The sequence below is a fragment of the Cyprinodon tularosa genome, unplaced genomic scaffold, assembly GCF_016077235.1.
Source record: "Cyprinodon tularosa strain WSP-4 unplaced genomic scaffold, ASM1607723v1 ctg54, whole genome shotgun sequence".
NCBI classification, from domain to species: domain Eukaryota; kingdom Metazoa; phylum Chordata; class Actinopteri; order Cyprinodontiformes; family Cyprinodontidae; genus Cyprinodon; species Cyprinodon tularosa.
Window position 1 is genome coordinate 1,718,361 of NW_024039274.1, and position 23,612 is coordinate 1,741,972.

Below are 23,612 nucleotides of genomic sequence, written 5' to 3' on the forward strand. Positions count from 1 at the left end.
TCAGAAAGGAAAGAATACTGAGTTATTACTAATACAAAAATATATTTAGGCAAAAACGAGAACCTTTCAAATAAAAAGAAAAGAAAAGCATCAGCTGATATACAGAAATGGGTGATCAATATGGTTATAGAAAAAAAAAAAATCAACAGCTCCATACAGAAAAAACATGCAAATGGCATGAGGTGGATAGATGATCGCAGCATTATTTGAGTAAATAAAAGAAGCATATAATTTAATAGGCTACCAAACCATTTTCACACACTAGTGTAATTTTATAAGAATAAAAAACACTTTTCGTTGAAAAAGTAAGCCAATATTTACTGCTCTTTCATTTTTAGTTTGTTTTAGGTAATATGTTGGGACTTTTTGAAATTGATTCCTTTCAAAACCGTTCTTACAAAAGTATTTGTTACAAAAAGGAAAACCCCTTCCTGATTTTTTTGTTCTTTTTTTTCAGCCACAAAGCTAGTGCAATGTTAGGTCAAAACTACTATATGACCCAAAATAAAATGGTTTTGGTGCAGGCGTAATCTTACAGTACAGTACATCGTTGTTATTGCAGTTTATCACACATTTTTGTGTTTATTTTAAAACACAGTATAGGTAGATGCATGGTAGATATAGGTGGATAATCAAATTCTACGATATTCAGTTTGAACAAATGGAGCAAGTGACAACAAACACAAATTAACATAAAAATATTTGCATGGATCGGTGCACAACCTTTTAATCTTTGTTTTTGTTTAATATGAAAGGCAGGAAAATCCTAATTTATCAGTTTTTGCTTGTTGGGTTATATTTTGAAAGCAACTTCTCTTGTCTTTTTGTTCAGTACCATTTCCCATCAGTGATTGTGCCGAGAAAACATCCAAGGTACTCCTTACTGTGGTTAGAGTAGGGAATAACCTAAGATTTTGAAGAATTACAATCTCTTTCCTGTTTAAGAAAACAAAATGCAACTGGAAGGTAAAATATAATATAAGATATATAATATTGATCAATAAATGAAATATTTAATTAATTAAAAGGTCTACATATTGGAAAACATTTTCTACTAATCTACTATTTTGTTGTGTGCATTAAGACAAGTGACTCGTGATACTCAGTTCTTATATGTTTATTAGGATGTATTTAAAACAAGAATACAGAAAATTATATTTTCCAGAACTTCATATTTTTTTCAGGTTGCCAGGCTTCTGCTTGCTGTGAAATACTGTAGGTACATTGCTCATATATTACACTTTATTTAATTAATAAAGTCTTTGTTCTCAGACTTAATGAGAAAATCACATATAGCCTTTAAATTTAAGGACAACACATACAGTAGTTAAATCTGCAGAGCTCTGCTCCATCTTCGCTCCTCTCATTCGATATGACCAGCAATGAAAGCATGCTAAACACCCATCCACATTACTGTCCTCAGCCAGTCAACATCAAGTATAAATTTATGTCAATTCAAGTTCAGTTTAATTCAGTTTATTTATTTAGCACCAATTCATAACACAGGCCATCTTGAGGTTCTTTGCAGAAACACTTTAATCAGATCATACAGTTGGATTTGGACTTGGATTTAAAGCTCCACAAGGAGCACTGTGCAGGCGATAATATTGAAATAGAAGCAGTACCAGACTGCCTCTGGATGACAGCAGAGATAGCTGAGGTGTGAGACTATGTCCATAGGACAACAATTAATTGTATACTGCACAAATGTGGCCTTCATGGAAGAAAGCAATGTCTTAAATATATCCATAGAAATTATGGTTTAAAGTTTACTACAAGCTACATGGGCGACATAGCAAACATGTGGAAGAAAGTGATGTGGTCAGATGAAACCAAAATCTAATTTTCTGACAATAATGCAAAACGTTGTGTTTTGCCTTAAAACAACACAGCTCATCACACTGAACACACCATCTCCAATGTCAAAATGGTGGTGGCAGCATCATGGTCAGGGCCAGCGTTTCTTTAGCGGGAACAGAGACAATGGTTAAAATTGATGGAAAGATGGATTGAGCCAAATACAGGACCATTCTGGAAGAAAACCTGACCTCTCAGAGGTTGACAGGAGAACGGGGTCAGGGTCAGGCAATCAGAAACACAGGAATACTCAAAAACTTCTCACCACTGGCTCAAAATAATCTGGCACTGATGGGCTGGTTAAATAGAGACTGAAGCAGGTGGATCAGAGGAGCAGTAATGAGAGCTGGTCGGAAATAAGCAGGTGAATGAAATCAGTAATCAGACTAGACACCAGAGTCCTAACAGTTAGAATGGTCAAGTCAAAGTCCAGACCTGAATCCAATTGAGAATATGTGGAAATAACTCAAAACTGCTGTTCATAAACACTTTCTATCCAACCTGACTGAGCTCAAGCTGTTTGGCAGGAAGAATGGGCAAAGATTTCAGTGCCTCGATGTGCAAAATTGATAGAGACATAACCCCAGTGTTTTGCAGCTGTAATTGCAGCAAAATATGGCGTTACAAAATATTATGGAGGCTAATAACTTATGGAGGCTGAATAATTTTGCACACCCAATTCTTCAATTTGATTTGGTAAAAGCCTGAAATGTGGCAAAAGCTGGAAAAGTTAAAGGGGGGTGAATACTTTCACAAGGCACTGTATATCTATTTATTTTTTTGTCTGTTTTGTTTTAATAAAAGTGATGTGCTTGATATAAAACTAAACATACAACTTAAATGTTGAACTGAAGACATGCCCTGCAATGTTTAATTTCTTTAGCTCTGGTAGAGGAAAGGATTTCATAACAGCCTGTGAAAGAGTTATGGATATGCTTCCCTCTCCAACAGAGAACCACATTGCTTCAGCACTGGTGTTTAAAAAAAGCCTGGGCTTTGCCTCTTTGTGGGGGAGAAGGGGGTGGTTTGGACTTTCCACAGCACATAAGAGGGAGGAGTTTAGCAAGCTAAAAACTCTCCAGCATGACTGATAGTGTCAGAGCAGCGACTGCAGGATCAGGGTGAGTAGAACAATGATATACATCATCATAACTATCTGCATATCTGGCTACCTGGAAGGTCTCCATGACTCCTACCTTTTTTTAATGAGTAAATCGGCTATTTAACTGCAAGACTGTTTCCTAAAGATTTGTGTGTATCCGTTTTAATATGTGCTCTTACTGATGTTTATGAAAGTGTTCCTGTGTATTAATTAAATGGGATTTACTAAAATCCTTCAACTTCTAAAAGTACAAAACACCAACTGAAGTATGCCTATTCATGTGTAATAGTTGAAGAAAAATGTAGGACTAATGACACACATTCCGTTTAAATTGAAAACCATTCTGGCCCTTTCGATGTTACAGGTTTTTTTTTATGAGGATCCCAACTGACATTGAAATGGGAGTTGGATCAGACTCAGAACGGTCAAAGATGAGCAATGTCATGAATAAAACAGGAAGATCTATGGGAGTATGGATAAGGGGGAAACTCCAGAAGATAAAAAGACCCTCCAACCCTCAGGAAGGCATCAACACTTCCCCACTGATGGATGAACCCCAGTCATTATTTGTTACAGATTCTTCAACTGGTAAGAGATAAACATGCATGCTGCAGACATGAATACTAATCATAAGCCAGTAAAATCTTTGTCTATATTTATCCTGCTTCTTATCATCTAAAAAGACCCCAAATTAATTTATATTTTTTTGTCCTTTTTTAGCAATTCAAACTTTTGAGCAACTTTATGATGCAGAGTGCTTATTTGAGGCCAGCCTTGTGCTGATAGACAGAGAGAATCAGCTCCTTGGGAAGAAACCAGAGGAAGAAGCACAACAGATGGAAAAGATTACTGCAGATCGTAAAGTTCTGGAAAAAAAATTACTGCGCACTATACAGCAGAGTCTGTCTCTGAGTTTTGAACAGGTCCAAGACAAGGCTGCAGTCTCTGCTCTAACGATGGTTTTAACATCTGCTGTGAAGGCAATCTATCAAGAAGAAGAGCAGGATCTGCTTAGGAAACAGGAGAGGAGAGGAACACTAAGCAATTGGAAGACTCTCCATGATTCAACTCTTCATAGTTTAGTCGAGGACCGCATGGACAACCCCTCAGTACCCATTGCAGACCTAACTGGACAGTCGTCTATCCAGTTGGACATCCATGGTATGGGGAGACAGTTAAAGGAGGACCTGCTGATGGTGATCAATGTGCTAAAGAGCTGCTACCCACTTGATGCAAATATCTGTCAGTTTTATGCAAGGCTATATCACCAAAGCCTGAGTGCCAGACTCAGAAAGATTGTGGACTATGTTCTGGATGACAAAGACTGTACCTTCATCCTGCGTTGGGTCAATGAGTATTATCCAGGGTAAGGCATGAGCTTTATTTCCCTTTCAAACACCTCATTCCTTTACTTCTTTAAATGTATGATGCTTCAGTCCTTCTCACTGCATGATGATTGTTATGGCCAACATTCTCAGTCAGCATCCTTAGATGGTATTTGGATGCTTGCCTTTCTTGTGGGCGGTTGACCCTATATCTCACCTTTGTAATCCCTAAGCATAAACCTTTTAAAAAAATAGGATTAATTTGAAAAATTGTATTTCTTTAAATTTTATCAGGTGAAAATGTTATATAGACCAAATTGAACAGAACCTTTAAAATCCTTAATTTTTACGTATAAACATCATAAAACACCCAGGCCAAATCAGACACTAGTGTCCCTCTGCTGTTGAGTAGGAGAGTCTGATATTGAATTTACAGATTTGGTTGAATCAAATCTGTGCAGTGTTGTATTGCTGAACAAGTTTAGGTCAGTAAGTGGATGTTTGTCCTTGTTTCTAACTCAGGTTAACAAAACGGTAGAAATTTTGTATTTAAAGTTCTGCTCAGTGAAACTTGGGTCAGTCGATTTGAGCAACAGAGGATTTTTTGTTATGGTATTACATCTATTTTGTTTTATTTCCTCATTGTTTCAGAATCCTCAAAAATCCAGAACTTGCCAGTGAAATTGACACAACAGCTCTGGGTAAACTGTTACCTGACGAATTGCTGGATAACCTTGAAAAGCAGTACCTAGCGACACAACAGGTGACTTTATAGTGCAGGTTGTCCTCATCATGTTTCAATTATATAATCAGAGTTAAACATCAACCTTTTCCAACTAAAAAGAAGGTTAGTTAGACTTGATGATCTACATGTTTTAAACATACCACATGTTTGTGATTATTCAGAGTGAGCTGTCAACTTGTATGGACCGAGTTCTGGAGGAGGAAAAGAGAAAATGGATTGAAGGAGAGCAGCCGGCAATGGAGGATGGCAGCTTCACCAGTCCTCTGGCCTATGACATCATTCAGGTATATAAACTAAACAAACATGAAGCATGTTTACGTTGGCATATCTTACACACATGACATTAAATAATTTAATCATTAGAATATGATCTTCATATTGATTATGGCCCACTTGCAAAAAAAGGTTTGCTCATGCTCTCTGCTGAGCTGCAAACCTCTTTGAAGTGCAGTAGTTTGCTGTAGTTAATCAGTTTCTCATAAGCTCAAGTAAAACACAACATATAATGACCAAACGTCTGAGAGAAATATTAACTGATGAGGAAGAGGATGGAAAACTTTTACTTATTAAAGGTAAAATCAGATCAGCTAGGAATAAGTAATGGATCGTTGTGTTTACCTAAAATTAATGAGTTTGTGGTGATTTAATGAATTTAGCGTTACAATAATAATTTTTTATGCGATCACTGAGTCTGGGAGAGGCCATTTTTGCCCAAATATAGTAACACCTCACTCCTGACATCTTCCAGCAGTGACGTCACGGTGCGGTAAGCCAAGCGCCACTCTTCCAGCTTTACAAGCAAAATGTATCATACACACCTGCAATCAACAACAATTATTTTAGATTTCGAGAGGACTTCACCATTGAAATACGCAAGAGCTATAGTTAAAGTGACAATGCCCACATGCATGGCAGTTGGAAGTTGCAATGCAGCGGGTAAAAGATTTGCGATCTGCTACCACAGTTTCATCGTTTGATTGCCAACTATAAGATGAAGAATTTGCCATGGAACTTCTGGCCAGAATCACATAATATGTAGCCAACATTTTAAAGAAGAATGTTTTCAAGATGATTTGGATGATAGCGCGTTGTGACAAACACCAGATACAGCATTGGGACTTGCTCAACAGCCAATACCGCACTGTAACGTTACAAACCAGTAGGTGGCAGTAGTGTTCTTTGACAAACATGGATGTCTCCAGTAAAGCACATTCAAATGAAATTACTCTTAATTAAAAAACCTTATCATTTATTGAACAGTATGTAATAATTTTATATTTATAGTACTTTCAGAAGTTTGAATTCTGAATATGACTGGACTTCTGCTTTAAAAGCGACTTTCGTGCCTTGTCTTCACAACATAAACAATATAATCCTTCTTCCCCAACTAAGATACTGTTTTGTAAATTGTAGTTTTTGATTGTAACTACACCAATAAGATACAGCTGGGAAAATGTGACAACCCAAAAGTAGCCACCTAGATTCTTTCATGCACATTCACTGAATCACACTGTTGCATAATCAACAAATTTCCCTTTGTTTGTCCGACTTGGTTTGAATTAATTATCTTCAAGCTGCCAGACATGCCCCAGTGAACACTCACAGACTCTCACAGACAAACTGTAGTTAAACAGAGGAGTGTATTATTTCAAACAAGGCACAGACTTGTCCAAAATTCTAAAAAAAAAGAGGTTTTATTATTTTTCAAAAACAACCTGCCCTCTGCTTTTAGCTCTATTTATCACTCAAGGGCTAGTTCTGCTACAGAAATGCAACTCGGTCAGCATTGGACATAGTGTTTTCCCATAGCGCCCATAGTTTGGACATCAATTATCTAGTCAAGGAGCCTCCAGATTAACAGTCATAGGTTTAAGGAATATGTCCTTTAAAAGCAACCTAACATCTGTTGTTTAAAAGTAACCTTCGGTCCAGGAAGATTGTATGATCTAAGACCAATCACAGTGGGGGTTGGGAGTTTTTACAGGGTCCAAAAATTCCCTAAAAAGTAACAGGACTTTTCTGCAACCAGAAGAGTGAAGATTACAGCTACAACCAAGCAAATTTTAAAGATGTCCTTTTTTTAAATGTTCCAATTTGTCTTTAAAATTGCAACCACTGATTCAGAAAGAGCGTTAGATCTTAGATAAAGCTGCAGAAATATTTTGTTGATCTTCTGTGAAGGCAGAGGCAGAAACATTTGAGTGCCAAATGGAGATATTTTGTAGATAAATGTCAATATTATTTCCATTAAGCCCCGGTCTGAATATAACAGTATCCATTCTCAGAATGCTAGATCTGCAGCTTTATGACTGAGCAAAGCACCAAGGATTTTTGTTTATTTGCCCTTAAGAATGGATGCATTGCTGTAGGAAATACTTGGGGTGCTTGGGTAGTGTCACTGATAAATGTCCTCCTTCTGTTTTTAGTTCATCAATGGTATGGTTAAGGCAGCAGAAACAGTCACAGGAAGCCAACGACAGGCCCAGAAGATAACATGTCAACTCCCAGATCTGTTGCAGAGGTAAAACATTTGTTCTACTGTCCCTTATTTAATTTCAAATATGCCAAACGAACTCATCCAAACAAACATCTCCAGGTTTAAAGCTTTCCAAGAAGACATCATCAAACAAAACAAATTATACAGCAAGGCATACGTCAAAGCTATCCTGGGTTGTGTCGAACAGTTCGAGTATGTATCAAATTCACCCAAAAAAAAGAGATCTAATGTTTGTTAAAGGATCACAGCAGCAGATTACTTAGCTATATATTTCTTTTTGTTTGTTCTCCACAGAGATATTCTCCAGAGGAAAGGACATTTGTTTCCAGACAAAGTACAGAAAAACTGTTTGGCTGTTCTGACAGACATGAAACAATCTGGCCACACCTTTCTTTTAAGCTCTGTGCACAAGAACCTGAAGGTACAGTATGTTATTGAAATAAACACGGATATGTCTTTTTCATTTGTAAGTCTCTGTAAGTATTAAAATCCATCTGAATATACCCACCAGCCACAGTACCAGAAGCTGGGAACCAATGACTGGCTGAAAAAAACAACTCTGTTTGAGAAGCTACTGAACGACATGGAACATGAACTCCAGGACCTTGAGGGTATGACTCCGTCTTGTCACCAGGTAAAGAGAGACCAAACACAAAGCATAAACAAGGACTAATTTGTTGTATGGTAGCTGATGTGATGATTCGATTTTTTTAGGATGTGATTAGCAGGTTTCATGAGGAAGTGACCCGAGAATATGTGATGAGGCTCCTAAGAGGAGAAGTCAAACTGAAGGACAGAGGACATCAGCAGAAGGCCTTTATCACTGTGACAAAGAATGCAGAGAGTTTGCACGACCTCTTCAACAAACTGGTGAGAGTTAGTTATTTGAGCATTGCCATTAAAGCATATGGATGAGCATCAGCATCAAACTAGGATGCTAAACTAAACCTCAGAGGAAGAAGGAAAAAGCCTGGAAGAAAGGATTTTTTTTCTTACTGAAATTAGATTGTTTCTGCATATTATCAGAAAGTAATTTACACTGCCTAAAAATAAAGCAAAGGTGAAAAATTAGATTACAAAAAAGATTGCTGTTCTCTTGTCTCTATGCCACCAGTTCAATAGAGTCTACACCCTTACCCGATTAACTTAGTTATATATAAAATATCAGCAAGAGGAGCAGGAGGAACAAACATAAAGTAAAGAAAAGCAACTTCTTACTATCTTTGGGTAAGCTGCACCAACTCTGACCAGCTCCATCTGTGTCGGCTGGTGTGTCCTTGAGCGAGACACCTCACATTGCTTAGTGATGGTCAGGGGGCGCCATGGTGCCTGTGTATATCAACCCCACAAATGTTAGTGTTCCAAAGGCTAGCTGTGGCTACAATGTAGCTGGCCACTTTATGTAAATGGGTAAATGACGGAATCTCATGTCATTATTTTTGGAAGATCTTCTGATTTACCTGCCAATATCAAGGGCAAATACTCCTATTGTAAGAAATTTGCACCAGTTTTTTTTTTTTATGGTTTTCATTTTTTGTGTGTGTGTGTTCTCATTGAATGTAGCACATTAGCATTTGATGCTGACAACACAGATTACTTTTATTAATTAACTTATTATTAATTTGAGTATTTAAAGTCACAACCGGCAGAGTTTTAACACTCAGATATCACACATGTTGCTATATACCGTATTTTTACGACCATAAGGTGCACCATACTAAAAGGCGCAGTCTCAGTTATGTGTGTCATTTCTGTATTTAACACACACATAAGGCGCACCGGACTATAGGGCGCGGGTTTTATATACAGGTGCATGTCCTCTACAACGTTTAAATACCACTACTGCGTATTTAAAAATAGAGCGGGAGCAAAACTGAGTATGTTTGAGTTTTATTCTTGTATTTATTACAAAGTATTAATCAAACCTGGGAGCCGGCCGTGAGACAGACACATCGCTGATGACACAGAGCGCTGTGATCACTCCTCTTAAACAGTTTATTAATGCCTAAATTAACTTAAAATGCAGAAATCTGCCGGCAGAATATGTTCGCTTTTATTATCCTGGTGCCTGCAGTTTGGATTATTTTGATTAAAAACACCTACCACCGCGGTGAACCCGGAGGCGACCCGGCCAGAGGCTGCTGTTGAATTAAGTTTTCAGGTGGAAAAATAGAGCGGGAGCAAAACTGAGTATGATTGTGCTTTATTCATGTATTTATTACAAAGTATTAATCAAACCTGGGAGCTGGCCGTGAGACAGACACATTGCTGATGACACAGAGCGCTGTGATCACTCCTCTGAAACAGTTTATAACTAAAAAGTTAAAAGACTAATCTTTTAATAAAGCTCTGATCATTATTTTTTAAATTGCAATCTAAAGAGGCAAATATCTACGGCTATAATAAATAATCAACTTGACAACTTTCAAAATAGCTGTCCTTAGAACCATAACATTTTTGTATAAACATAATGCTTCAGTTTTTACTATATCACTACACTGAATATATGAACAAAAACAGAATCATCTCTCAATTCAGGTTAATGGCAGTAAAGACCAGCAAGTTTAACTTGTAGATTCACACAAAAGTAAAAATATGAAAATGGACAAAAACGAAACTAATGTAATAAAACTAGCTTTTGCAGACTGCATACATTTCAGATAATATCCTCAAATGCATTGCAAAAATATATGTGTTCTGTCTTTACAGGGGTCCAAGAAGGACTGGTTAAACGAAATCCTGAACAACATTGCAGAAGTGCTTAAGCTCCAAGATATCCCTGCTTTGCAAATCCAAATAGTTTCAATGGGACATGCTTATCCTGACCTCAGGTGAGCTTTGTTCTTTGTCCACAATTACTGTTATAAAATGTGCATATGGTCTACTATAACCACATGATTTTGTTGAGGATTTTTTTTTTTTTTTTTTTTTTTTGTGGTTTATCCAAACAGGATAAGATCTCTAGGTTAATAATAGGATAACGATAAAGCAGTGTTTATACAGAAGAACTTTGAGGATAAACAAGCCTATTTGGAGGAGCAGGAAAAGAGCTTTGACAGACTTTGAAAGTGTCTCTTTCTCGTTTCCTGTTTGCTGCGACATCAGTAATTGCTAGTATAGATGTTGTCTGCAGGTTGAATGTTTTTTCCATGAATAAGAATGATAATGGTTATCTCATATCATTAAATGGAATGAAAAGCAACTGTCAGGTTATTTTAAGGAGGAGAGAAGTTTCTGAAAGAAAAACATTATGGATTTCTTTTTTATATATATATCTATATAAAGATCTTTGTATATTTGAAGTACTCAGAGCTATTTCTCACACTTTATTCCTCTGCAGTGAAAGACACGTCTCGGCTTTGCTCAAACTCAAGACAAACGTCTCTAGGGAAGACAGACACAGGGTGAAGGCCACTCTTTCAGACGCTCGGGACGGATCCAACGAAGGAGTCGAGCGTCTGTATTTTTTCTCCAAAGTAGTAGTGAAATAAGCTGGTATTACTTATTTAAATGTTGATTGAGAAGTGCTTTGTGGATTGTTATTTATAAGTTCATACTCAATTATCTTTTCAGTGCTTTTGTTTAAACCATGTAGAAGCAAATCACACAGTTGGCAATATGCACACTGAAAGAAAACATTCTGTTAAAACTTTCAGTGTATCGGCTATTTTATTTTTTTAAGAGATGTCATGGGGTTCTTTGCAGTATAAATATAATAGCATCTGATTACAGAAAGGCCAAATATTCTGTATATGTTTGTCTTGTACATAAATAAATAATTTTATATTAAATCAGGGTGAAGCGGTTTATTTTTTGCAATTAAATTAGATTTATTTTTGGGCAAAGTTGTGTTTTGATCACAAAAAATCATTGAAAAATCGTATTGATTCTTGCGAATAGATATTTATTTTCTATTTCTGTTTGTATGGACATAAGTAATCAGAGGCTGTTTAAGGCAGCAGAGCAATCAGACATATTTATATTTCTTTCCAAATGTGTCACACTTTTCCCGTTTTTAGAAACCTCCGGGTTTCCCAAGGCTGTAGCTCACAATACTTGAGGAAACATTAGGCAATTAATCTTTTACGTCTTGCTACACTTCCACAGGTTGTGCTACAAGCAGGTCTTTTCAGCAATTCTTTGGCATAATTTATCCAATGGAAACAATCGCAATGCCCCCTTATCTCTGTAAGGAGTTTCCAGATTAATTACGCTGTCAGATAAACAGAACCTTTTCCTGAGGATCCAGGGAGGATGTGACTACAGAGGTTGTTGTGGTGAAATAGTGTTTGCACAGTGTCTAGGGAAGCTTACAAGCTATTTATGAAGGATAAAGGAAAGAGGAGGATAAACTCATTAACGATCTAAAGGAAACATGCTGCCAGTACCCTGATTCACTGGTTCGGTAATGCTGGAAATTCCCCAGTGCTTTCCTAGAACCATTGGTCAACATTTAGGTTTAATTATTATTGTAATTATTATGTCTGCTAGAGCTCATTATTTTCTTAGGTGAGAGTTAGGAGCAGTTCACATTATATCACATTTCCTTGCTATGTAGTTCTATGAGAGTGGTTATAGTAAATCCTTAATAATCTTCATACAGTTTAACTGAAATTGCAAATGGTTTCCCAATTTCTATTCCATATAGTATAGCTATGTGACATTTAAAATTAAATCATCAAAATGCAGTGTTAAAATGAAGAATTTCATATAATTCACACAATATACATGTTTTTAACAGAATGGGAAAGCAAACAGCAATAAACTTGAGAAATGCTAATACTATCAATCTAAGAGGGTTTATCAGGCCATTTCCAATTTATTCAATGTGTTAAAATTTTACAGTAAGAAAAATGATTGAAATAAAAAATGGTATTAAAGATTATATGGTTTGATAATTTAGATAAAAAGCATACATTTAGAATGAAAAAAGAACCACAACTAAGGCACAGTTTAATGGTGAGGAGTCATGTTATATAAGCACCAACCAAGAAAGTTGGGAACTAATGAAAAAAAATGCCAGACTTTGGAAATAAAGTCTTTATAGTTTTGTATGTGGTCTGGAGCAATGAAGCCAAAATTGTTGCAAGACATTTCACAATATTATGTGTAACCGAACTGCAATGTGCCTTAGACCCCTTCCTTGTGTACTTTCACAATGCCATATAAGAATGGCATAGTCTCCTCTTGATGCGGCTTATAGTGGTGAGAGTGATTGATGGCTTTCTCTCCTTCCAATTTCTAAAGATAATTCTTTCTTTTTGTAAATGCTTGTTGGTGCTTTTTTGCGGTCTTGTAGGTGTTTCCATCCATTAGTATTTGCATAATTTTATCATGTAGTCAGTTGTCTTGAGTACCTTTGTGCATCTACACTGCAAAAAATAGAAATCTCAAAAAGTTATTTTTTCTTAAAATAAGTGTGTTTTTCCTTGATTTGAGGAGGTAAGTAAGACACTTTGCCAATGGAACAAGACAATTTCCTTTTAAAATAAGAAAAAACTATTTTATCGTCTTATTTCAAGTAAATATTATCTAACTCTTATTTTAAGAGTGAAAATACTAATTCCATTGGCAAATCATCTTATTTACCTGCTCAAATTAAGGCTAAATATACTTATTTTAAGCCATTTTTTACTTATTTCTGGATTGTTTTTGCAGTGTACTTTTTTCTGTCGGCAAAATGGGTATGTCAAGAACCTTTCTGAGAAAGGTGGCAGCCATGTTTTCCTGTTTGTTGATGCTAAAAGTCTTGCACAAGAGACCCGCTTCTGTACCTTACAGCCTAAGTTCTGCCGTCTCTGCCATGTTGTTATTTCTGATGGCGGATATAGTGGCAGTGATCAGTTCTGTCCCTGGAAATTGGTTAGGGGTCAAAGAAAAGTTGAGATCCTTTAGCAAAACTTTCAGTTCTGACAAGGTGAGCTTTTATCAACAGAAACATGGGTGTGGTTCTTTTATTTACATGGAGGAAGGGGTTTACTACATTATCTATTTGCCATTAATGTCCACCTACCTCTAGACATTTTAGTGTTATTTCCTGCTCGTAAAAACAGTTTGATTTGGAAAAACTAGCAACATAAAATGGAGATAAAGATTTAAAAACTTAACCTCCCACAAGAGCAACACCTCTTTCCTGTAACTCTGGGAGGAGAAGAAAGAGGTGTTGAAATATAAATTGGTATCTGTGTGAAGATTTGGATTTTGAAGCACATTCATGAGCAGATGCATCCTGTACTCTGCTTTTAAACATCCACATCAAATGGAAGCTAAACCCGACGCTCTTGTTGTGGAAGTGAACACATTGGGTTTCAGGATATGAATAAATGGGCTTTTTTCTGTTTCTCAATTTCTCAAAAAAGGACTAATTTACTTGAGGTCCACCGCTCTGACCTCTGTCGTAACGAACTGCTTTGAATGCCTTGTGTTGTCCCACCTTCAATCCATTACACACCCATTTCTGGATTCCTGCAGTCAGCCCCCAGAGCCAAAGGGCTTAGACCTGGACTCCCAGGGCACCTACACCAGAATCATTTTTGTGGACCTCAATTTCGGCCTTCAATACCTTCATCCCCCTGGCCACACTACAGTATAAGCTCTCCAGGCTGAGTTTGCCTGACTCCACCTATAAGTAGACTTTTATGACAGACCACAAGCATAAGGTAGGAAAACATGTCTCTCACGCCACAAAAACAGCTTCTCTTCCCTTTTTGGTCTTTGTCTTACTTATACTCTACCATCATCTTTATTTAGAAAGTTGCACTATTTTTCTCGTCATATCTTCATATCATACTTATACAACAAGCATATTTTACAGTTACATATATATCCAAATATATTCATATTAACTGTATGTTTTTGATGGTGTGCAGGGCCTATCAACAAAGCAAATTCCTCTTATGTGTAACACAATAAAGATTTTCTAATTCTAATTCTGATCCACAAAATACCGGGCTCTAATTTGGAAAGTTTTCAGAGTAGTATGAGGAAAGTAATTTTAAAGCCATAAATTAAAAGTTGTTTTTTCTTTGTTCTTTGTGCATGTGCCTGGTTTAGCCAATATAGCTACAAAGAATTGATGTCCCAGAACTAGATGATAGCCCAACACTTTTGCTTTCAAAAGCAGAGCACTATGACTGTTGCCTTAACGTTCTGCTTGATACTTGTACATTAAGCTTTATTGAAAATTATTCGTAGGGTACAATCGTATACAGCAGTCACAGAAAGGGAGGTGAGAAAGAAAGAAAAGGTAAGAACTAAGGGGAGAGAGAGAAAGACAGGAAAGAGGGCATGAAGAGAGAGGAAATAAAACAAAACAGCAAAAATAGACAACACAGAAGATATGCAGTAACTCCTACAAGTCTGCTTCCATACCTGTATGCAGGGCCGTAACAACCATTGAGGACACTCCTTATTTTATTTATTTATATTATGGCAAGACTGTGAACTATAAACTAAAATAAGTTCTAGTGAACCTGACTGTAGGACAATGATCTTGGTCTCCCACAAAACTGCAAGGTGTTTTATATTTGAAGAGCCAATTACAGCATGACTATCTAATAAAAAAGTAGCTTGAGAGTTTGGGCATACGCGCTGAGCGTCATCATCTGTTGCTTTGGTAACTGCCACACAGACGCAGTTAGTGAATCCGTCAGTCATGGTGTAGGTTCCAGATCTGCTTTGGTGTTCAGATTTGCCCGGGGCCCGGCTCTTTCTTATGACGGCATCATTCTCTTCTTGAAATCTTAGCATATTATTAACTATATTTGCTATTATTTTACATTTCATCTAAAATATATTAAGTCGCCGAATGTAGAAAACTGACTAGTTGTCAGTCAATTTCAAGCAGTTGAATCAACATTCAATATGTAATCAAAATGTTAGCAATGTTGAACCGAATATTAAACATTTATTTTGGTTTGATTTCTCATTGTTGAATGTTCAACCTGTTTTATATTTCTGCCTAAAGCCTCTGTTACATTGATCCACATTCCCCTATCAGATACGGTTTACCCTAAATCTCTGCACTGCACATGCGGCAGAAAATGTGCATACTCGCTTAAGGTACTTAACAGCTACCCCATGCTCACACTACAAGAACAGGGGTGCTGTTCCTAGAACCGCGCTTTCCTGGACCCAGATGTCTGATGTATTTCCAGGGATTTCCAGGAATTTTGGGGTCACTGCCCCAAGTGCCCCAATGACCACGGGTACCACTGATGCCAAAGTATCATTTGTGAACTCCATAGCCTGCACAGCCTGGTCCTCGAGCAACACAAAGCATTTTTCTTCCACCTTTTAATTTTATTTAAACAGTCTAGTTATTATTTTAATGTCCTTCTAGAACCAATATCATTACATTTTTAATTATTTGCACTTCACGATTTCATCATAAGTACAAAATACTTCTCTTAATGTTTCAACATTTTAAGAGCACAGTATGAAGAAATATGATAATACCCACATGATATTCTTCTTCCCTTTGTGATTGTCTACGTTTTCCTGTCCACAGATGCAGCAGATATCTGTCATGGGTGAAAATGATTATAAACGAATTGTCCAGTTGGTGAACTTTAGTAAAACCCTGATTGCTTTAACTGATGTCATGTAATTGTTAGCTTTTACCAGAACTACTTTTGTTACCTACCTGATGCTTCCAGGAGAGTAACTTCTATCTGCCAACGTAGCATTTTCACATCCTTATGTCCAGCAGGAAAGACAGGCTATTGTCCCATCAGCACTTTCTCTACAAACTGAAATGCAAACCCCAAACACATTTATCCCAAAATATATCTCAAGTGAATATAGCAGTAAATTTTGTAATACCTTCATTGCCAATATGCCACAAGAGCTGGAGCCAGCTAGGTTGCAGGAGATGTGGACGTGTGTTGCATTCCCACCTTGACACATCATCACCAGAGCTCTAAAAATCGCAAAGAATTAACAATTATCTAACTGAGAGATCACTGTGACATGCAGAAGGGTATACTTGCTTTGACAAATACATTTTAAAAGGAATATTTTTTCACTGAAGTTCACTGTGTTCCTTTCTAACTTACAAAAGAAAGCATTAATCATAGATGTTTACTGGTGTATACCTCTTTGTTATGTAATTTTCTTCTTGCTTCATTTTGGAGGACTTGGAGGACACTGATACAGCTCACAGTAATATATAGCATGAGAGTAGAAATATCTGATAATGCAAAGAAAAAACACAGGATTTAAAATTATAAAGCTAAGATTAGAGTTTTTTTAAAAAGTAAAAAGTAATTCCAAAAAGTTATTAAGAACTCGTTTTGAAAGCATAGCAGGCCTATCGGATAACCAGAGGGTAAATAGAGATCAGTGGCTCTGATCCATGCTATCCATGGTAAAGAGGGAGGGGCAAGAACAACATCTGGGGACTTTGTCCGTTCTCTGTCTTCTGTTCTTGTGAATTAAAACCACTGATCTCTATTTATTCTCTGGGTATCCAATGCATATATTGAGAAACAGTAACTCATTTTCTGTGCTAACTTTCCCTTTCCTCAAAAGTCACAGTATAAATATTAAGAAAACAACTTATCAACAAATACAGCTGTAAGATAACTAAATCTGAAAAAGGTGCAGTGCTGCGAATACTTTCTGGATACGAAAGTTGACTTTAATACAGCTGTAAGATAACTAAATCTGAAAAAGGTGCAGTGCTGCGAATACTTTCTGGATACGAAAGTTGACTTTGTAACATTAAAAAAATTGTTAAAATTGATGCTCATCAATCAGTTTGTTGAGTATTTTATCTTTTTCTTCTAAAAAATATTAAACGTTCAGTGGGAGTAATTATCTAAATTACATCATTCAAATATTTTATCTTTGGCCCAATTAGGCTGTCAGATAGAGGGGGTTTCATATTAATAAGGAGGTTACGCCCCCTTGTGGTCTATCTCATAACACAACATAGAGAACACAAAGCGACAATTCATTTATTTTATTAACATTTAGGCAGTACAAGAACATTAAATTCTGAAATTCTGTAAACATGGTAATAAATACAGCTTATCATGGAAAACAGTAAATCAACTGAAAGAAACAAAGACAAAAAAAAAACACATTTTAAAAAAGTAAACCATGATAATTACATTACACCACAGCTTTGCATTTATTCATGTAACAAGTGAATGTACCCTGCAAATATCATCTCCCTTGTTTTTAACAAATGTTGTTAAAACATTTAGATCATAAATAAAATGAGGAATTTGGAAAAATAAATTAAATAAAATACAGTGGAATATAAATATTCTTTGTTGCAACCCACAAGTAAATTGAGGATATTAGGCAGTGTAGAGAACTGTCAAAAATAATTTTTCAAATTAAAGAATTAAGAAATATACAAATGATCTTTATTTTTTTTTTTTAGCTATTTTACTTTAAACAGCACAAAGAAGTAATTAAAAATTTGTAACTATTTAAATAAATAGCATAATGTTTCTTATTGTTGGACTTTAACAAAAGATCTAAATGGTTGATGAATCAATCTTTATGAATTATCCTCAAACAAAATGTGAAGCATCAATAACGACCTATTTAATAGTAAACTGACATAAACCCTGTCACCCAGACCATATAATAAGGCAGGCCATGTTGAAAAAAAATGCAACATAGGAAAGAAAGGAAATATAATTACCCCAAGAAGATAAAAAAATAAACATAGTTAAGTAAATTAAGATCCATTAAAAAGAAAAACTAATATCTAAACACCAGATAAATATTTAGACAAATACTAATGCAAAAACCAGGCGTCCTGCCTAAAACACCTCATATTCTATTAGTCAATTATGACAGGGCTAAAGAACCAATTTTATAATGGAGAGACTTTTATAAAAAAAGAAAAAGACAGAAATCATGAGAACCAGACATTATATTCACAGAAACATCTTCGTTTGTGCAATATATACATATTTACAATGCAAACCTGGTATGCCCTTAGCAGAGTGAATTTGAATACCACATTTAAATATCCCACTTAAAGACAAGTGTGAGTAGTTGCCTGGAGTTCAATAGCAGCAGCAGAAAGAAGAGAAGGGAGTTTGGGAGCTGGAGATGGGTGAATCGCTGGGTAAAGATTCCAGAACCTCTCTGACCTCACGTTTCGAAAGACCTTTCCACCGCAGCAGGTTTGGTAGGAGCTCAAGGTCCTCCGGGCAGACTCTAAAAAATACCATACAATTAGTGACATAATTTCTCTCATTATGTCGAAAAACTCTACACAAAAGAAAAAACAGACCCACAGTGATAATAAGGAAACCACCTGCATACAAATAACCAGTTGCTATAAAGATAGTCTACAATATATTTGTTATTATTTTTAACATATAAAATGCTTAAAAAGATAATAAAAAAAGAACCTTAAGCCCATAAATTACATATGTGAATTAAACCAAGTACAGTTCCCAAACTATAAATTGGAGACGCAATTGTTTGTATTTATATAACAGAAATGCATTGAGGCATGTTTTTCAGGTGGAATCACTATTTTTAATGTCACCATGTCTGATTTATAGGTGATTAAACGAAGCATAAATGAAAAATATTCAGCCTCGCCAAGATTTTTTCCAAAAAGACTCTGCAAAACACCATGAAACCCCATTTCAGACTCTGGATGAACCCTCAGACTGTATAGATTTACATCTTGACTATAACTCAAGCAGATTTGAACTGAATAAGTTGAAGCATGATTGTTCCACAAAGGTTTTAGGGAGCAGTGTCCTAGCCAGAAATGTGCCAAATTGTTCCAAATGCATTTTTCCACTTATAAAAGGGAATCTGGCCGCAATCTGATGTAACGCATGCCTGTTACATCACCTGAGATGGTCGCACAATTACCTCCCTCCTTGGAAAGTTCTGAGCCATGATGATGCTGGCCATAAGGGGGAGTGTCTAAATCTAATCAAAAGCAAATCAAATTTATTTGTATAGCCCTTTACAATAGCCAAATGGTACCCAAAGTGCTTTACAACAAAGCCATAAAAACAATACATAACACATATAAAAACATACGAGATACAATTAAAAGTGCTGTAGTGGTGCAGTGCTGCAGGACATTAAAAGCCTTCCAGAGGTGCATAAAAAGGAGCACACAGAATACCTGCTGTTGCATTACTACCACAGAGTCAGAAATATCAGGTGGAATTTGAAAGGTGAAGGTCATGGAGTGGCCCTGCCAGTCTCCGGACCTCAATCCGATTGAGAATCTATGGAGGGAGCTGAAGGTCAGAGTTGCCAAGCGACAACCCACCAACCTTCGTGATTTAGAGAGGGTCTGCAAAGAAGAGTGGGCCAAAATTCCCCCTGGTGTGTGTGCTAAACTTGTGGTTAACTACAACAAACGTCTCACTGCTGTACTTGCTAACAAAGGCTTTGCCACTAAGTATTGACTGTGTTTGACTAGAGGGATCAAATACTTATTTCCCTCAATGAAATACAAATTAATTAATATATTTACCTTAGATTTTTTTTCAGGATTTTCTTTTTGATATTCTGTCTCTCCATGTTAGAATACATCTACCATTAAACGTGCAGAATGATCACATCTTTATTAGTGGGCAAACGAAGAAAATCAGCAAGGGATCAAATACTTCTTGGACTCTCTGTATATATATATACACTATATTGCCAAAAGTATTTGCTCACCCATCCAAATTATTGGAATCAGGTGTTCCAATCACTTCCATGGCCACAGGTGTATAAATTCAAGCACCTAGGCATGCAGACTGTTTTTACAAACATTTGTGAAAGAATGGGTCGCTCTCAGGAGCTCAGTGAATTCCAGCGTGGAACTGTGATAGGATGCCACCTGTGCAACAAATCCAGTCGTGAAATTTCCTCGCTCCTAAATATTCCACAGTCAACTGTCAGCTGTATTATAAGAAAATGGAAGTGTTTGGGAACGACAGCAACTCAGCCACGAAGTGGTAGGCCACGTAAACTGACGGAGCGGGGTCAGCGGATGCTGACGCGCATAGTGCGAAGAGGTCGCCAACTTTCTGCAGAGTCAATCACTACAGACCTCCAAACTTCATGTAGCTCAAGAACAGTGCGCAGAGAGCTTCATGGAATGGGTTTCCATGGGCGAGCAGCTGCATCCAAGCCATACATCACCAAGTGCAATGCAAAGCGTCGGATGCGGTGGTGTAAAGCACGCCGCCACTGGACTCTAGAGCAGTGGAGACGCGTTCTCTGGAGTGACGAATCGCGCTTCTCCATCTGGCAATCTGATGGACGGGTCTGGGTTTGGCGGTTGCCAGGAGAACGGTACTTGTCTGACTGCATTGTGCCAAGTGTAAAGTTTGGTGGAGGGGGGATTATGGTGTGGGGTTGTTTTTCAGGAGCTGGGCTTGGCCCCTTAGTTCCAGTGAAAGGAACTCTGAATGCTTCAGCATACCAAGACATTTTGGACAATTCCATGCTCCCAACTTTGTGGGAACAGTTTGGAGCTGGCCCCTTCCTCTTCCAACATGACTGTGCACCAGTGCACAAAGCAAGGTCCATAAAGACATGGATGACAGAGTCTGGTGTGGATGAACTTGACTGGCCTGCACAGAGTCCTGACCTCAACCCGATAGAACACCTTTGGGATGAATTAGAGCGGAGACTGAGAGCCAGGCCTTCTCGTCCAACATCAGTGTGCGACCTCACAAATGCGCTTCTGGAAGAATGGTCAAAAATTCCCATAAACACACTCCTAAACCTTGTGGACAGCCTTCCCAGAAGAGTTGAAGCTGTTCTAGCTGCAAAGGGTGGACCGACGTCATATTGAACCCTATGGATTAGGAACGGGATGTCACTTAAGCTCATATGTGAGTCAAGGCAGGTGAGCAAATACTTTTGGCAATATAGTGTATATGTATATATATATATATATATATATATATATATATATATATATATATATACATATACATATATATATATATATATATACATATATATATACATATATATACACATACATATACATATATACATATATATATACATATATGTATACACATATACATACATACATACATACATACATACATACATACATACATGTATATATATATATATATATATATATATATATACATATATATATATATATATATATATATATATATATATATATATATATATATATATATATACATATATATATATATATATATATATATATATATATATATATATATATATATAGGTCCTAGCACTGTCCTAGCACAAAACTTGGGAATTGCTATATCCTGGTAGCTCCATGGCTTCGATTTCTCAGGTTAAAATAAAAAATGAAAGACACAAAAACATAAAAGAAGCAAAATCAGGGTCAAAATGTATTAAACTTTTGTAAATTAGTGCCAGAGATTGTCATTGTGGAGTCACCAAGTCGTCACGAATTTGTTCTGCCCAGCCACTGAATCAGGTAAGTCCAACATGCACAATGAGTTAAATTGTGATGATTGGACTCTCCTGGTTGAAAATAAGAAACTATTAACTTTGGGTTTTTTTCCCGTATTCCTGTGCCTCCACAGGACACTCAACCCTGAACAGTTTGCACAAATATACAGTCTCTCAGGGAAACTTAGTTGCATTGACTTACATCTTTATAACAAATGGGGAAAGGGGGAAGTGATGTTACCGTAAAGCAGTTTGCACATTTGTAGTTTGTTTGGCACAGTGTGACAAAGTGGTTTAGTTTGTGTTTACCACTTGTCCCTGATTCCTTCTTCTGATTTGTAATGCTTAACTTTAAACATTAGTTTGCAACTTTGACTTTCACTTACTATCCGGGTTTGTTTGTGTTAGCATTATGTTGCAGTTTCCATCTACTTATGTTTAGCTTAAAGCTAGTACTTCGGGATTATTGGTTTAAATTGTTTATTATGTTTCAAAGTATATTCATGATTTTTGTTTTCCCTTTTACTTACCATTATTTAAGTATTTCCTGCTAAATTGACTAAATGATGTCATCCATTAATTTGCTGGATTCTACCATTTAGAGTGTTTCCTTTAGAGTTATGCTTTGTTTGTTTTTCTTTAAAGTAACTTTTTGAGTTATCTTGTTTCACACTGTTTATTTTGCAGACTCTTTCTTTATGTAGATGAGTTTGTAAATTAGATTAAGTTTATTCTTGTTTCTCTGTTTAGACTGTTTGTTCTTTTTTTTACCTGTTTAATTGATGCTTGGTCCACTCAAGTGCAGGTGTGTTGCCACTTGATTATATAAGCCCTAAGCTCTTTGAAGCTCGAGGAGTAGACCAGACCTTCTATTGGAGATTCAGTTAATACTTTATAGAATTCAGGTCATGGGATTAATTGTCATTTTTACATGGGTTCCATCTCATATAGGAGTAATAGGAAATGAATTGGCAGACAGATATGCAAAACAAGCTTCAAAAAACAGTTGCATTGAGATACTGATTCCATTTAGTCAAGAGGAGATAAAATCTATTATAAAACAAAAGGTTAAGGAAAGATGGCAGAAGCAGTGGGAGGAGGAAAGAACTAGTAGAGGGCTTTATGGCATTCAAATGAAAGTTGGGGTAATGAGGGGAACAGGAAGAAGTAGAAAAGAAGAAAATATCATATCCAGGTTACGTTTTGGTCATACAGGCTTAAACAGTACATTATTTATAATGGGAAGACATCCATCAGGAAATTGTGAATTTTGTTTTCAAGAAGAGACAGTAGAACATGTTTTGTTGTTATGTCCAAAGTACTCTGAGGAGAGAAGGAAATTACGACTTCTAAAGAATAAGTTACAGTTCAAAATATCAGATAAGTTGGGATATTGCTCCTCTTCTGAATATTTACGTCATTTAATAGGCTTTCTTAAGAAAACTAAACTGATAGAAAGGATTTAGTTTTTTTTTTTTTTTTAAGTTGCGTCCTGATCCACACTCCTTACCAGTAGGTGGCGGTAATGCACACCAATAAGTTGCTTGTCAACCGCCATTAAAACAAGAAACAACAACGACAACAACAAGCTCGAGGAGAAATGTTTTGTCTGAGAGAAAAGGAATAAAAGACAACAGAGAAACTGGAACCGGTGGCTGAAGCTGTTTTTTTTTTGGT

General features: G+C 36.5%; 1 protein-coding gene across 1 annotated transcript; it reads left to right on the plus strand.

The window, feature by feature from the left end:
- The first annotated feature begins 2,925 nt into the window (after window positions 1-2,925).
- tnfaip2b (tumor necrosis factor, alpha-induced protein 2b) lies at window positions 2,926-11,317 on the plus strand. Its single transcript, XM_038304635.1, has 12 exons — window positions 2,926-2,978; window positions 3,324-3,547; window positions 3,680-4,325; window positions 4,936-5,047; window positions 5,191-5,313; window positions 7,456-7,550; window positions 7,626-7,718; window positions 7,821-7,947; window positions 8,038-8,160; window positions 8,241-8,396; window positions 10,236-10,357; window positions 10,867-11,317. The coding sequence occupies exons 1-12, from the start codon at window positions 2,941-2,943 to the stop codon at window positions 11,015-11,017; spliced, it is 2,010 nt and encodes a 669-aa protein (XP_038160563.1). The 5' UTR covers window positions 2,926-2,940; the 3' UTR covers window positions 11,018-11,317.
- The last annotated feature ends 12,295 nt before the right edge of the window (window positions 11,318-23,612 follow it).